Genomic DNA, 16,027 nt, shown 5'->3' with positions numbered 1-16,027 from the left:
TGAGATCAGGACGAGGGTTGTGCGATGAATCACTCGAGGCTCTCCGGATTCTTTTTGCTCTTCCGACCTCGGCGCCAGCTGACTCACCTGGAGCTAGCCTCATACGGCCTAGCGTTTTATATCAACACGTGATCCCAGCGTTTTCGATGATTGCGAATATCAACTTGAAATTCACTGATAAAGGCAGCTGCTTGCGAGACGGCATTACTGTCTCCCAGATCTGCGTCGCTATATTGTTTGCGTGCCATTGATCATATTGCGACTTCCCGGACTCTCATCCGATCTCGCTAATTCTGTCTCTGACATATTCCTTCCGAAGGCCGACCTGGACCTTCCTTCGTCGCTCATCCGATCGTTCACTTCGCTCCCCAAGCCTTTTTCAACCGTCGTTCCTATGGCCGACGAAGACCGCCGCGCAAAGCGCTCTCGCTTTGACCAAACTGAGCCTGAGCCCCGGCGCTCCCGATTCGACCGCCGCTCGCGATCCCCCTCCGCCAGACAATCGGAATCAACTCGCACACGGAGTCCACTGAGCCGTGAACCTCGTAGTCCCGCCGGAAATGGATCCGGCAAGGACTCTCCTGCTGATCCCGCTGCTGCAGCTGGTACGTGTTATGCCATGAGCGCATTGTTTATCTATTGATCGCTAACCGTCTGATTTCCTCTGTGTATAGCTGCCGCCGCGGCCAGAATCAATGCGCAGTTGCAGGCCAAGAAGGGAATTCAGCACGTTGATGTTCCTCCTATTCGTTCGGTGAGTATATCGTGATACATATTTCTGCGCTTTTGCCGGGACTCGGCTGACCTATGGATTCGATAGACCGCAAGCCCTGGGATGCCATCCGACTCCCCCTCGAACCAGGATGGCTCTGACAAGCCCAATCCTGAAGTCTATGTGGCAGACGGAGATTACATCAAGGATATTGAGATCAATGATTTGCGCAATCGCTACACCCTGACGAAGGGCTCTACTCAGAAGATGGTAATTACTCCGATGTTATTCGCTGATTCTCCAGAGATGCTGGGCCATACTTGGTTCTCATTCATGTGTGACTCTATCCTCAAATTCCCCCTTCTTATGTTCTCACGAATCTTGTCTGGTCGGATGAAGCTTACACGAGACCAACTAAACTCACAGCATCTCCCCCGCCCTCTGTTGCATCTGCTGACCTCGGCTGCTTGATTTCTAGATTAAAGATGAGACTGGCGCCGGTACGCCCTTTAATTCGTGTGTTATGGTTGAAGCAGGAGCTCATTGCTTACGCGCCTACCAGATGTCACCACCCGAGGGAATTACTACCCGGACAAGAACATGGCAACGGCCGCGGTAGGTGACGGTTATTTCATTGACACGAGCGAGAGCTAACTATCCCAGAAACCTCCTCTGTATCTTCATGTGACCAGCACTAGCAAGGAAGGTCTCGACAAGGCGATCGAGATCATCGATGACATGATGAAGAAAGAACTCCCAAACTTGGTTGATGAACGACGATTCCGCCGACCCCAACGGGAGGAAGTTGAGAGAGACGAATATGGCCGCGTATGAAACAGCATTCCTAACTCATTATAATCCCGAATCTTGCTAATTTTCTACAGCGCAAATGGCCCGATGAGCGCATTCCGATTGATCTTGAGCCCATCCCCGGATTTAACCTTCGCGCACAGGTTGTCGGCCAGGGTGGCGCGTATGTAAAGCATATCCAGTCAACCACCGGTTGCCGAGTTCAGATTAAGGGTCGGAACTCAGGCTTTATTGAGAACTCTACTGGTCGCGAAAGTGATGAGCCCATGTTTCTGCACGTCGCGTAAGTTACCCTGTCTCTTGCACGACCAAATGTAACTAACCATTCCATAAAGTGGCCCAGACCCCGCTCAAGTCCAGAAAGCCAAAGAGCTCTGCGAAGATCTTCTCAGCAACGTCCGACAGGCTTACCAGAACCACAAGGATAATCCCCCACAGCACAGATACGGTGGATACGGCGGTGACCGCGGTGACCGTGGCGATCGTGGTGACCGATACCAAGGCGGCGGTGGCCGCGGAGGATATGGTGGCTACGACCGTCGCGACGGTCGTAACCGGCAGTCTCCCGGCGCATCAGCCAGCCCGACTGGCCAGGGCGCCGCTGCACCTGGAAATGCCGCTGACTATGCCGCCCAGTATGCTGCCCAATACTATGGTGCTGATCCTTACGCCGCCTACGGTGGATATCAGAACTACGTCGCATACTATCAGTACTACCAGCAGTATGCCGCCGCTCAGCAGCAGCAACAGTCCGAAAGCCCTGCTCCTCCCCCTCCCGCGGGCGAGGCGCCCCCTCCTCCTCCCCCTGGCTCTGGGTCTCCCCCTCCCCCTCCCGGTGCTGGGCCTCCCGGTGCTGGCAGCTACGGCGCGGTATGTCATTCAATGTGTTCCAAAGTCAAAGCTTTTAGCTGATCATTATTCTAGGTTCCACCGCCCCCCGGTCTTTAGCCTGGCTACTAAAAACTGACATGCCGCCTCTAGAGAACCTAACTCGGATCCTGGCAGATCCTGAAGAACAAGATTCAATAGTGATGGCATCTAAAACGTGGGGAAGATAATGGTTTGATAATTCACGCGAGTTTGATCGGTGCTACCTACATAGGCGTCTAAAGATTTTTATCCATGGTTTCTCTTCTTGGTAATCCGGTCGCAGTGTTCTTACTACTTTGGACTAAATGGTCTCTCGAGATGTATTCGATGCACTCGTTTATTCCATACTCTGACTGGAGATCTCTATCTTCTTGTCGCCCAGGTATGTATGAATCACGTCTTCTCCAGCCCTGGGGCGGTGATTGTAGGTTGCCGCTGGGCATGGACACTTGGGGAGATTTTATTACAATTGACGTGCCCTGTAAACCAGAGCCGAAAATAGTGTAAACCAAAAAAATGAAATGTTTGATATCTTGTCCAAGGTTATATCGTGTGGTCTGTGCAAAGATTGTACTTTATGATATCCACTCGTGATATTTTGATCATAACATATCGCACTGCGCCCGGATATTCCACTTCCAAGAAACGACCGTCAAGTAACCAGGTCTCCCACGACGTGCCGTTCTCGTAAAATATGATGGATAAAAATGACCTCAGACTCCGAACGAATGCGAATGGCCGGCCCAACGTATAAGAACACAAATACAAACATAGAAGCAACCTAGAAATCTAGAACGATTCATAGCCCGCGGGTATATCAAGACCCATCTTCGCCTTCCGTTTCACCAAACCCCCATGTCCTTCCTTACAAAAATCGCAAGCAAAATCACACGGCGTCGACGCCGGCGCATGCCCACCATCTCTCGCCTGAGCCTGCGAAGAAGGCGGCTGCTGCGAGCCCATCTCTTCCAGCTCAAAGTCTCCGAAGAGGTCCTTAATGAGATCATGCCGGCACTGAGTTACCGTTTCACAGTACCGAATAACCTTCTGGAAACTTTCCACTCGAGCTGCTTGATTTCTGAGCAACCCATCAACGTATTGCTTTTGCACGCCGCGATTGCGCACGTTCTCAGTGTCGCGACTGAGACGGTCGTAAATCCGGTCTCTTTCTTCGTAGTTGTAATAGACGAGTGAGGCGGCTGCGCGGCTGTCGCGACCTGCTCGGCCTGATTCTTGTACGAATCCTTCGAAGCTGCGGGGTGGTGTCCAGTGCACGACGAAGCGGACATGGGGGTTGTCTATTCCCATGCCGAAGGCGTTTGTTGCGACGATTATGGAGAATGTTGGTGCTGGTTTTCCGTCGTTGTGGGTGACGGGTTGTGGTGAAGTCCACATTGCTTGGATGCGTGTTCGGTCTTGGGGTGCGAGCCCTGCGTGATAGGCTACTGCAGAGACACTGCTGATCGTGGAGAGTTTGTAGGCTACTTCCTCTGCAGCTGCCCGTAGCCCAACGTAGACTATACCCGACATTGGGGGAAGCTGCGCGGCTGCTTCGGTGCCAATTCGGGCTTCTCGTCGGGATTTGATGGCTTTTAGCCACTTCATGAAATTATCAATTTGGAGATCTCCGGGGTCATCGGTGTCGCAACTATACTGTAGGTAGCGCACCTCGTAATGAATATTAGGGCGGGCGGAGGGGGTATTGAACAGTCTTAGCTGGGTGGTGTCGAGACCCAGCATGTTGATGATATCCGAGCGTACTCGGGGCGTGGCTGTGGCTGTGAGAGCGGTTATAGGAACAGGTGGATCGACCAGGTTTTTTTTGAACCATCCTAGTTCCTGGTATGCCGGCCGAAAGTCATGGCCCCATTCGCTGATGCAATGGGCTTCATCGATTGCAACACGGGTTAATTGCCCTTGCCGATGAACTGTCTGTAGATTGCGGCGAAAACTGTCCGTTTGGCAGAGTTCTGGGGTAACATAGAGGAGACGTGTGCGGGGATGACCGGACAACATATCATCCATAATCAGACGCCGCTCTGCCATCGGGGTATTGGAGTTGATGGTGGAGACCGGGACGCCAATTGCTTGGAGAGCATTGACTTGATCCATCTATCCCCACGTCAGTTGAGGATATTGAGAAATAGTTGATTGCCACTTACCATGAGCGCAAGGAGGGGACAAATCACTACCGTCACTATATCCAGGAAGAAATTCAGTCAGATGTCCTTGCTATAGTTGAGATTAAAAATTGCAAGAAATACTCACATCCAGTACTAATGACTGCGGGCAGTTGAAAACAAAGACTTTTACCGAAGGACGTCGACGCTTGAAGGAACACATCGTGCCCTTCCACAACCGCATTTATGACTTCTCGTTGTAGCGGCCTGCCGTGGGGTGAGTAAATGGAGCCACGTCTTGGAGGGTTCACTAACCGGAAGGATTTCTTGCGGAAAACACGGTGTAGATAGAAATCCAGATCTACCGTGCGCCTAGTTAGGCCTCCCATGTCAGCCATCTGGCAACAAAACACAGAAGAGAGCTGAATATGTTGATGATTGGAGTTCGAGCACTCGTGGATCGCGTCGGGCCCGACAGACACGTGATCACGTGATGCCATCACTATTGCCTATTTGAGGTGGTATACTTCTGACCAGGTTCCAAAATCATCGACAGTTCGCAGTGTCATTTTGGTCTATGGGTTCCCTTATGATTTAAAGGTTGCTTGTTGTAGGTACTTAATGGACTTTAATAAGATGCTTTAGATCATTTGATTTTAGGTGTTGCATGGTAAGAATATATTTTGTTAAATACACATGGATCAAAGTTCAAGGCTACATCTATAGTTAAAAGAAGCTATGGGCATAAACACTTGATATTGCCCTCGGAGGCTGGCACCTGCTTCCCAGGCAGATTGACCTTTCCCTGAAGATAGCTCAAAATATCCTCGATTTCATCCCTCACTCAACTTCAATGACGGGCTGAGTTGCACAATGAATCACCCCACCAGTCAAAGGAAGCGCATTGACATAGACCTGCTTGACAACTCGATCCGGATGAAGCTGTTGCATCGTCTCCATTGCCCTTCTATCCATTTCCTGATCGCCAAACTTGGGAAGGATCACTCCGCCGTTGACATAGTAGAAATTCACATAGTTTGTGGCAGGATCCTCTTCGTGTCCCGAGGCCGAATTCAGAATCAACTTCGCATCTGGCTCATCGATCGTGTGGACTTCGAACGGGCGACCCTTCGCGTCTAGTTCACCGCGTAGGACATCCATGACCTGTTGATAGACCTCGTGCCATTCCTTTTGAGCGCTTGCATAGGGGCGGGAGATGACTATCACCCCTGGCCGGACAAACTGAACCTCAGCATCGGCATGGACATCCGTGACATCCAGGTCTCGGAAACCTGGAAACCAGATAATTTTCTCCACCCCTAAGAGCCGCCGCAGTTCGGCTTCAATCTCCTCTTTCGACAACCCCGGATTCCGCTCATCGCCAATAATACTGCTCTCGCTCACGATCAGGGTGCCATCCCCGTCACTTACGAGCGCTCCACCTTCCAGACACAATTTTGATGTGATACTAATCAAAGAGGATGAATCGTTGTCAGAGTCCGTCACTCGCTTTCCAAACGTGTGGTTCTCCTCAATCTGATCGGCTGTCATTTGAGGCCACCCCTCGGCAGGTTCCTTCCTTCCCCATTCATTGAATCCGAAGTGGATGGCAACCCGCTGTTTCTCTGAGGATGCTGTGGTGCCTTGAACGTAGACCGGGCCCGTATCACGCACCCAGAGATGATTGGTTGCGAAGGGAATGATGTCAACCTCATAAGATCCTCGGGTTGTGTTGGAAAGCATTGATTTCGCGAGTGGAATATCTTCTGGTCTTGTATACAAGCGCACGGGTTCGAAGTGGGAAACCGCCGCTGCCAGATCAATGATTTCACCACACGCCATTTTGTGATGTGACGAAGGCAGCGAGCATTTAGATGGAAAGCCGAGAATTGTTGCAACGTGTCGAGTGGTCTCGGCTGGGTACTTCAGCTCCCGTATAGTTTCCTGGATGATTTGAGAATGAGGGGGATTGTGCGACATTGTAGCGGCAGCGTATATTTCAAGTCAAATGAAGTAAGTGACTGGAGACAATGTGATTGTGCAAGTTTTACTACGAGTGTTCAATTCGTGTCTATATAGTTCTATGCAACTTCTTGATACCAAAGGTACAGGCAGCTCGGCATGCGCGGGTTCCGTGGCCCCTTTTAGTGGAGTTCGATCTATGGGATCAATCGCATATACTTACCTTTTTTGAAAAAGGTTTGGGGCGAGAGGAGAGCACAGATAAAACGTAAATCTGAAGTAAAGCTAACGGAAACGTAGAATTAAAGGCCCGAAGGTCTTCTCGGACAGTATGCACAGGCCCATAAAAATCCGAGTCTTTTTCACTAACAAAGTACCAGTATGAATTGAATAGGAGTGTATTTCTAAAACAAGATACGCGATGTATTTTTCCTTCATGATCTAGCTATTTGCTACAATATGATTAACTCACCAGCGGTGAGGCCGGTAGCCGAACGGTAAACCAAAACAATGGTCGTTTGTACCAAGGCCGGACTCGTCCACCGAGTCCAAGAAGATTCTCGATCAGATAATGGACGAGCTAGGTGAATTTCCCATTTTTGACCATCAATAGTAACACAGTGAGCGTCACCATTGACGTAGCAAGTCCAATCCGCTGAGGTTGGGACACTTGTAGGATCCGTCACCACTCCCTCGGCCCGCAGGTGAACTGTAGACCCATCGATGTTCTTACCTTGCGCAATCACTTTGATACTGGGCAGTTCAATGTCTTTCGAGCGCTCCATATGGCTAGATCCAGTGGCGGTGGTCTTGCTGCTGACCATATCCGAATCGAGAGCTGGCACCAGCGGTGGCATTTGACGGTGCTGAGTGGCTGCCTCAAATGCGTACCCAAATTCCAGAAGACGGTTGTCGTCGTAAGCTCTCCCAGCAAAGGTGATATTAACCGGCATCTTAATATCATCCATGATGCCCATTGGGACCGATATAGTAGGAACTCCAAGGTGGCGGATGGCGAGGTTGCCATTGGAATACAGGACTCCGTTGCGCCACGCGAGCCGAGATGCTTCGCTGTCAATATCGGCATCGGATGGCCCTACATCGCCATTTGCTGGGAAAACTACAGCATCCAACCCCAAACTGTCCATCCAATTTTCCAAGGTGCGTCTTCTTGCATCCTCCAAAGATTTCAGACCTTCTTCCATTCCCGGGAGCTGAAACATAGACGAAGGTTTATTCTTCGGATAGTTAACCAGTCCAGCCCAATCCAACTGGTTGTCAGCTTCGGATTCGCCTGGCAGCGACCCGGGTGCTAGAGGAAAGATTGAATCAGGGTCGACGCAGCTCAAGGAGTGGCAGTCGGCTTGTCCATTTGTGGCCAGGAAGTCATCCCACGCGTGAGCGATAAGCTCATGTCTTTCCGTGTGGAGCCAGTCTTTTGGCATGTTGTCAATCCTCGCCCATTGGTCGATAGATGCATCACAGTTTTCGTAATCCGTGACGAGTGGGAAGTCAACCTCCACAACAGTTGCGCCACATGATTCTAATGCCTGTCTGGCATTTTCCCACAGCTTCAGAACTGAAGGCCTCGTGGTTATAGGCACCGGACTTGCACCTCCAATATACATAGAAGGAACGCCGAGACGCTTTCCTTGTAGTCCATGTTCGTTCTTTAGCTCTTGGAACGATCGCGGCCGGGTTTGGCCAATCGTCGGCAGCGGAATAAAGGGCTGTTGCCTCCAGAAATCTCCCAGAACATCATCCTCGGCTTCAGCAAGAACTTCGAGGATAAATAGCATCTCTGTCATAGTTCTCGTGTAAGGTATGAGGACATCACACGTTGGGTAGAGCGGCCAAACGCCAGTAAGAGGAAGAAGGCCCCGCGATGGTGTATAAGCAACAAGGGCATTGTTCGACGCCGGGGACCGTCCTGAAGAAACCGTCTCGGTGCCTAAGCTGAAAGCTGCAAAATTGGCCGCGACTGCAGTTGCAGACCCATTCGAGGAGCCTGATCCATAGGCAGCAGTCAGAAAGTCGGAGTTGTATGGGCTTTCCGCACGCCCATATACACCGCGCTGCATGCCCCCATTCGCCATTGCTGGCATATTGGTCCTGCCCAAGACAATAGCTCCAGCGGATTTCAATGCCTTCACGCAAGCGGCATCATCTGTGGCAATCAGATGCGCGAAGGCTGGAGCACCAGCAGCGACGGTCATTCCTTTGACCTTGATGTTGTCCTTGACAAGAAACGGAATACCTTCAAGGGGCCTTGGTGGCAGGCCGTTGGCTCTTCTGGAATCCGAGGCGGCGGCATCTTTCATTACAGAAGAATTGAGAATTGGGACGGCACTCAGTTTGGGGCCAGAAGAGTCATATGTGCTGAGACGACGGAGATAGCGGGCTACCAACTCAACACTGGTCAAGCGCCCTTTGGAAAGTGCGTCCAGGAGTTCAATTATGCTTGCATCCAGGATACAACAATCCTGCTGCTGTTCTCGGGATCCAGACTGAGATACTCGGTTAGTCGAACAGTCTGAAAGGAAGTGATATGAAAACTTACAATTTCCATTTTGAGCTGCAATTCAATAGTAAAGTCCAACAGGCATGCAGATGCAGAGAAGTTCGGTAAACTGCGACATGTTCCTTTGATAATAAATAGCTATGATCATTAATACCCATGTATCAGTAGTATACAAATCTGGTCGATCTGTTGGTCCCCACTCCCCGGAGCCCGCGGGGGGCGACGGATCCCTACCATGGCGCTGGATATACTTGCCGCATCAAGTTTCCCTTATCAATTCTAGTGACATGGGAATTTGAGTTTCGGCCATTTCCCCCGCATTTGAAACTCAGATAAGCACTTTCTGCAAGCTATTCATGTGGCCCCTGTCGTATCCTCCTTCTCCTTTCATACATAGTAAAGCCAAAATCGGCGCCGATCCACTCTTTAGGCTATGCCCGACTATCGTACAGTATCACATCTGCCTTCGGCGCATCCCTATGCGAGATGTCCATATATATCTCTTCTCACACTGGCCACAATCGTAAGAATTCCCTTTGGCTAGGAAGAAAACGACAAAACTACCCTCTGAAACAGCCATTAAACGGAATTTCTTCTATCCTTTCTTTGGCCTTGCTCTCTTGGAAAAAAATGAACTTCGAAAGCCACGAGCTAGGTGTCACAAAATCCGTCGACCAAGATGCCCTGGACCTGATTGCCTTGGGCCACGACCAAGCATTTTCACGCAAATTCAGTCTCTGGAGTCTCCTCGCTCTCGCATTTTGCGTTCTTGGGTCTTGGGGAGCAATATCCAGCGATCTCGCAACCGGATTCAGCAATGGGGGCCCTGTCATCATTCTTTGGGGTCTCGTTTTGGTGGCGCTTTGCAATCTTTGCGTGGTCCTTTCTCTAGGAGAACTCTGCAGCAGCATGCCGACGGCCCTGGGCCAAGCATATTATGTGCTTCGTCTCTGTGACAGCTCGACCGGGCGGTTCCTGTCGTACATGTGCGCCTGGATCAATGTCTTTGGCTGGTGGACTGCGACTGCTACGCTGGTTGCTTTCAACACCGATTTCCTGCTAGGGATGAAACTAATGTTCGACCCGGAGTGGGATGGAATCAGTCACGGCTGGCTTAGCTTTGTCGTCTACCTCGGCTTGTCACTTATGGTGACGGTCGTCAATGTCGTCGGTTGCCGGAAGGATCCTGTGCTTCCATGCTTGAATAATGTGATGGGAATTGGATTTGTTGCTCTCTTTGTAGTCTTCTCTCTCGCTTTTCTGATCTCCGTCGCCACAAACCCTCATCTCTCTTTCCGAACCCCAACCTTTGCGTTTGGAACATGGACGAACCAAACAGGATGGAATGATGGGGTCACCTGGTTTATAGGCCTTTTGCAATCTGCCTACGGCCTAACGGCATTCGACTCGGTGATTCATATGGCCGAGGAGATCCCCGACCCCCGTCGGAATGTTCCTAAAGCCATGTACCTGGCGATTCTCTCCGGGGCAGGAACGAGTTTCGTCTTTATGGTGATTTGTCTCTTCTGCCTTCAAGATGAGACGACTATCGCAAACGACCCATCTGGCCTACCGTTCATTGGACTCGCTCAACAGATAGTGGGCCTGCAAGGAGCTGCGGCTCTCGTTGCACTGTTCACTATTATCTCTATTGGACAAAACATCAGTGTTGCGACAACGGCTTCCCGCATGACTTGGGGCTTTGCACGAGATGGCGGGTTTCCATGGAGCAAGTATTTCTCTCACGTGGACCCTTTTTGGAAAGCTCCAGTGCGAGCGACATGGGCCCAGGGTATCATCACCGCCCTAATCGGCGTTTTATACCTCTTCTCCACCACCGTCCTCCAGGCAATCGTGAGCGTTAGTAGCATCGCTTTGATGATCTCTTACGGCATGCCAATTGCCACCCTTCTCATTGTCGGACGAGATAAATTATATCCTGGACCATTTAAACTGGGAAAATGGGGAAAGACACTTAACTATGTCAGCGTTATAACCTGCACTGTTGTCTCGGTCTTTTTCTTTTTCCCGGGCACACCACATCCCAGCGGCAGCGATATGAATTATGCTATCGCAGTCTTCGGCGCGATGCTCGTTGTTTCATTGACGTTTTGGTTAATGAAGGGCCGGCACACTTATTTTAAACTTGAATGATTCTGCCACTGACACGTCTGATTCATATATTTTCTTCTTCTTTCAAATCGTGTACTCCTATTAGTTACTTTTACATACCTTATCCCCTAGTACGTAGTCCAGCGAGGGTACGCTGGAGAATCCCGTAGACATATGCGAACAAGACATCTTTGATGCATGAGTTTCAATAGTAGATTTCAGTAAAATTGTTTCGGTATATAGCTCCATGAATAATGTACAGGTATCAAAACACAACAATCACCCCCTAAATTATGTTACAATTGTCGCGTTTTCGACAGTTGTCTGTCGAGCTCTTCCTTGACAGCAAACACATCGCTGGCCTTGCGGTGATGAGGTTGCCAGAGTCGTTCCAGTTGGAGCCAAGCCTCCAAGACCTCCCTGGGTCCACAGCAGGTGCCGAATGCCCGTAGAATGGCAACAATCATCCTGCGTCCAACGAAGACTCCGTTCTCCACGCGTGCTTCAAAGTCTATGTGGTCCTCGTTTCCATGGTATTTGTCGAAACCACCTTCGGCTTCTTCTTCGTCGATGATCGCCTCGGGGAGGTCTTCATTCTTCCTGGAAAAAAGCTCGTCGATCGCGGCCGGCTTGTTGGGGGTTTCTGACCTCACAGGATCTAGCACAGTATCCATATCGTCTGGCCAGAGAGAAGAAAAGAATCCATTTACATTGTGTGGCTTCTTGGACTCCTCGAGCGTTTGTTCATCGTTGTTTGAAACAAGCTCGTCGGTGTCGGTTGGTTTGTTGGGGTCGTCTGGCTCCGCGGGGCTGTGTGCGGTCTCTGTCTCATCTAATGACACAGCTGCATAGAATCCACCAGGATCATCCCGCTGCGCAAAACCTGAGGTAATTCCGGCGTTGGTTGACGGCAGGGGCACGTAGAGGCCGTTGGGATCTTCCGTCGGCATGTCCGGTTGATTTTCCGTGATGATAGAACCCAACGGGTTCTCCCAGACCACATCCGTGGACTTGTTGCCTTCGTACATATCAACGAGTCTTGTTTTCGAATCACGTAGAGCCCGAAGGTATGCGTGCCAGGTTAATCGAAGCCGCTCGGCGGACCAGGTCTTCCTTTTGTCACCGTGGATGCCGAATCCCTCAAAGAGCAGCATGTAGACGATGTGGCGCGGAGGAACGGCGTACGTACTTTCCATATCGCGGAGGACGGTCATGAACATATCGAGTTGACCGGAGTAGCGAGAGAAATGCCGAAGGAAGATATAAAAGGTTCGAGTATCAGGCGTCATGGGCAAAGAGTCCTGGAGGGCCTGGTGGAACGCTGGAAGTTGCTTTTTAAGCGCGTGCGATTTCTTCAAGTGACGGCCCATCTGTCGCGTGCTTCCCCTGTAGATGAAAAATTCGCTTGAGAGAGCGGGATCGTCAGATGAAGAAGAGACTGAAGGATTGAGACCTTGGGCAGATCGTTGTGCTTCAAGCATGCGTGCATAGATCTGCTCTGCAATATTGACTTCACCGGCCCGCAGGTAGGATACACACAAGCAATTCAAGGTGACCGTGTCGACAATCTCTCCGGACATGACAAACTTTTCAAACGCCGCGGAAACGCCAGCCACGTTCTTTTGTAGCCCATAGGAAAAGATTTTAGCGACCATCCCGAAGCGGTCGAAGTCCAAGCCGCGTTCTCTCATTTCCGCCTCTAGACGAGTGGCAACAGTAAACTGACCGGATTTCATGGCGACATCGAACAATATGCCGAAGACCACCTCGTCAGCTTGAACTCCGGCCACATGCTCCATCTGCTGCCAAAGGCCAATTGCTCGAACCAGGTCTCGCTTCAGCACTTTGCCGCTGCCGTTACCTCGACCGGCAAAGTGAATCGCGGAAGACCATAAGGAGCGTGACATGGGAAGACCAGCTCTAACCATGTCTTCGACCAATGCCAGGTAGCGACGGGCGTCGGCCCATCGTCGATTCGGGGGGTTTGCAAAGCGGCGCAAAAGATCTCCTCGCGAACGTTTGGACAGTTTCGCGACTCCCGGCGAAGGAATGTCTCTATATAATCGGAACAAGTATTGTGTCGTCGCCTCGGTGTCGGCGTTTAATGCTTCCAAGAGGTGTTCCACTGAGGGACTTTCAACTTCGTCTCGCCAATCATTCTTATTTCTTTTAGCCTCCGGCATAGGAAGCAGGACGTCCACTGCTTCTTTCCAATTGTATTTCTTGCCCAAGTATTTTTCGAAAAACTGGCATGTCGCGATGTAGTTCTGTTCGTCATATGAAAGCGAGGGTGCGATTGGTCTCTCTTCCTCCTGCGAGACCGGGGGGATTTTGTGTCGTGAGCTTCGTCTCCTTGAATATGTATGTGTCGATTTGACATTATATCGGGAATGAGCCTCCCGAGTCGTTTATGCATTCTCACGTCTGCATCCTCTCGCAGATCGGACAGCGATCTATCCTCGTGCCTTCCAAACCTTGTCCTCACAGGAAGATTGGCGTGTACCTGCTCAGTATGGCCTTGCTCACGAGGATCCTGCTCAGTATGATCATCCGTGGTCTTTTGCGCGAGACCAGTGCTGAGCCATGACCGAGGCCGTGATGACTGCACCGATGTGCGCGAATACTCCACGCGCCTCCCAGCAGGCAGTTGTCCCCGGCCAGCCAGATTTCTGCCACGTAACCTTCGCAAAGGATGCTCGGAAGTCTCCAATTGCATGGTAGACAGATTCCGGCCCCGCGGAGAGTGGTCATGACAGAAACCTGCGAGGACCAGCGAGCCAACAAAAATGTCTGCTATTGACGCGACGGAGGGTCGGGGACGAGACGAGAGTCTTCGGACGGAGGCATAGTAGGGGGAAGGTTTCGGACGAGACATTGAAGGTCGGGGAAGGAGCTCAAGAGCCTGCCTGGGGGGATCTCGCAGGCTCGGCGAGCTGGGGGACCTATTGAGATGAGGCATGAGAGAGCAGACATCGTGGCATTGGATCAGCCATGCATGTCCAGAGAAAAGCCAGGCCAGTCGCAAAGAGATAACCCGACTGCTTCTCGGCCCCCGGAGCAGACAAGGTGAGCAGAAAGCGAAGACGAAGAAGACGAGGAAGCTGGAGTGTTTTTTTGATGGACGAGCGGACTCTGTCTTTGCGGCGGGCCCGTTTCAACCAATCGGGGCCGCGCATATTGCCAATCCCATCTTTTTCGCTCCCGCGACTTTGCAACTTCGCTCTGAACATCGTCGATTATCCCCGCGCGCACTGTTCTCAATCGCTTCGAGGGCACTTTCAATCACCTCGAGGCTCGCATTCACATAGCCACCGGGCTGTGTCAGAAGCCGCCATGGGCAAAATCAACCTCACGGCCCTCCGGGTGCGCCAGACCGCGCTCAGCCAATTCGCCAGCGGAAAGATCAAGCAGCTGCCACAATGGGTCGACGTGGTGGGCGCTATCCCTCCCTCCGAGACTCTGATTCGTACCCCCGCCCCTCAGCACCAGTTGGTCCGCCAGCGACTGAAGACGCTTCCTGGATCCTCGAAGCCGCGGGTCGTCTTCGAAGTCCAGGAGAACACCCGGAAGCCCAAGAAGGCCAGTCGTCTATTTAAGCCCGTCGAACTCAAATACGAGGAGGACCAACTACGAAAAGAGTTCTTCCGCGACCACCCCTGGGAGCTTGCCCGACCTCGCGTGCTCCTCGAAAGCACCGGCAAAGATTTTGAGAACTACGACTGGAGCCGCATTCAGCAACCCGGAAAGCGGTTAGATGGTGAAAGGTATGTTATATGTTATCTATTACGTTGGCTGCGTCTGGACTAGACGCTTCCTTTCACGCGATACTAACCAATGTTTTTCTACCAGTGTTGTCCAACGTCAGCTTTGGCTCTTGAACAACGTGCCCGATATTACCAAGACTGCCGCCTACGATATTGCCCGGAGAGAGTTCTACAAGCTTCGATTGCAGGAGGACATTGAGCGACGAGTGGCCGCAGAGGAAGCCGAGGCCACGGGTGCCAACTTCGGCCCATCATACCTGGAGATTGGTATGGATCTGGAGAACCAGCAATACGAGAAGTGGAAGGCATGGGCCAAGACGGAGGCACAGATCTTTGACCAGCGGGCGGCTGCGCTCTCTGGTGCTCCGGAAATTGCGTCGGAGGCAGAGCCAGAGCCGGACTCGTTTGCCGCTGAGGCCGAGGTCGTGGCTCCGGTTGAACAACCGGCGTGAAGAAACAACGCCCTGGATGGAGATTTTTATGGTGGAGGCTTTTGACCCTCCATGTTGATGGTCATGTACATTATTTGATTTGTTCTGCTGGATGTATTCCCATAGCCATTTTCTTATGATAGCAACAAGCTACATTCAATGTTTGCAACTGTGATAGCACATCATCGATACACTATGCCTTGGCTGCTCCTGCAACAAGCAGCAGCAGCATAGGTATGTTACATTTTGAAGTGCTAACCATTGCATAGTTCGTTCGCTACATGGCGTGAAGCCGGTTACCCAACTGATAAAGCTGCCCGGTCGCCACAACTTTGATTTTTGCAAACGAAAATGTACTTATTGCAACAAACAAAGCCATAGAATGTAGCCCAGAGCCCCGACATGCATATATATGCTCCTCCACCGAAACATGTGGGCCGCGCAGGTCTGAAACCCATCGAAAACCGTTGATCGCCGCGCTGCGGTGGCCTGCCGCCTCGTCCAATCAACGCGCTGCCAGCCGCCAACCTCCAACTTCCTTCATTCCAGACTCGACTGATCTCACCTGTCTGTGATTGCCTCTTATCGCCCTTCTTCTTGTATCCTCCGATATCCACATTCCTGATTGTATCCTGATCTCCGCCACGAGTGCTCGCCACCTTCGCTGCGCCGTTCGCCATTCGATTTGAGCGCCCCGTGTTGGGTTGGACGTCTTCAAAGCATCC

The 16,027-nt window shown here is 51.3% G+C and overlaps 7 protein-coding genes across 7 annotated transcripts; 3 read left to right on the top strand and 4 right to left on the bottom strand.

Moving 5' to 3' along the window:
* Positions 1-394: 394 nt before the first annotated feature.
* Positions 395-2,470, top strand: N7498_009994 (KH domain-containing protein; the record flags this gene model as incomplete). The annotated part of the gene is made up of 9 exons (XM_058457050.1): positions 395-605; positions 675-754; positions 821-982; positions 1,191-1,212; positions 1,275-1,327; positions 1,376-1,540; positions 1,597-1,805; positions 1,858-2,392; positions 2,447-2,470. The coding sequence occupies 9 exons, from the start codon at positions 395-397 to the stop codon at positions 2,468-2,470; spliced, it is 1,461 nt and encodes a 486-aa protein (XP_058303949.1).
* A 711-nt stretch (positions 2,471-3,181) lies between these two features.
* Positions 3,182-4,910, bottom strand: N7498_009993 (putative RecQ family helicase RecQ; the record flags this gene model as incomplete). The annotated part of the gene is made up of 4 exons (XM_058457049.1): positions 3,182-4,504; positions 4,555-4,589; positions 4,661-4,779; positions 4,828-4,910. 4 exons carry the CDS (start codon positions 4,908-4,910, stop codon positions 3,182-3,184), a joined length of 1,560 nt encoding a protein of 519 aa, XP_058303948.1.
* Positions 4,911-5,352: 442 nt separating this feature from the next.
* N7498_009992 (agmatine deiminase family protein) lies at positions 5,353-6,354 on the bottom strand (the record flags this gene model as incomplete). Its single annotated transcript, XM_058457048.1, has 1 exon — positions 5,353-6,354. One exon carries the CDS (start codon positions 6,352-6,354, stop codon positions 5,353-5,355), a length of 1,002 nt encoding a protein of 333 aa, XP_058303947.1.
* A 572-nt stretch (positions 6,355-6,926) lies between these two features.
* On the bottom strand, positions 6,927-9,043 carry N7498_009991 (amidase; the record flags this gene model as incomplete). The annotated part of the gene is made up of 2 exons (XM_058457047.1): positions 6,927-8,981; positions 9,035-9,043. The coding sequence occupies 2 exons, from the start codon at positions 9,041-9,043 to the stop codon at positions 6,927-6,929; spliced, it is 2,064 nt and encodes a 687-aa protein (XP_058303946.1).
* Positions 9,044-9,625: 582 nt separating this feature from the next.
* On the top strand, positions 9,626-11,149 carry N7498_009990 (amino acid permease family protein; the record flags this gene model as incomplete). The annotated part of the gene is made up of 1 exon (XM_058457046.1): positions 9,626-11,149. The coding sequence occupies one exon, from the start codon at positions 9,626-9,628 to the stop codon at positions 11,147-11,149; it is 1,524 nt and encodes a 507-aa protein (XP_058303945.1).
* A 254-nt stretch (positions 11,150-11,403) lies between these two features.
* N7498_009989 (pentatricopeptide repeat protein) lies at positions 11,404-14,066 on the bottom strand (the record flags this gene model as incomplete). Its single annotated transcript, XM_058457045.1, has 2 exons — positions 11,404-13,419; positions 13,530-14,066. 2 exons carry the CDS (start codon positions 14,064-14,066, stop codon positions 11,404-11,406), a joined length of 2,553 nt encoding a protein of 850 aa, XP_058303944.1.
* A 274-nt stretch (positions 14,067-14,340) lies between these two features.
* rsm25 (mitochondrial 37S ribosomal protein mS23) lies at positions 14,341-15,323 on the top strand (the record flags this gene model as incomplete). The annotated part of the gene is made up of 2 exons (XM_058457044.1): positions 14,341-14,871; positions 14,957-15,323. The coding sequence occupies exons 1-2, from the start codon at positions 14,441-14,443 to the stop codon at positions 15,321-15,323; spliced, it is 798 nt and encodes a 265-aa protein (XP_058303943.1). The 5' UTR covers positions 14,341-14,440.
* Positions 15,324-16,027: the final 704 nt, after the last annotated feature.

This window comes from Penicillium cinerascens (assembly GCF_028974065.1).
Source record: "Penicillium cinerascens strain IBT 15544 chromosome Unknown scaffold_4_segment0_segment1, whole genome shotgun sequence".
Taxonomy (NCBI): domain Eukaryota; kingdom Fungi; phylum Ascomycota; class Eurotiomycetes; order Eurotiales; family Aspergillaceae; genus Penicillium; species Penicillium cinerascens.
Note: the sequence above shows the minus strand (reverse complement) of the source record. Positions and strands in the feature narration are given on the sequence as shown.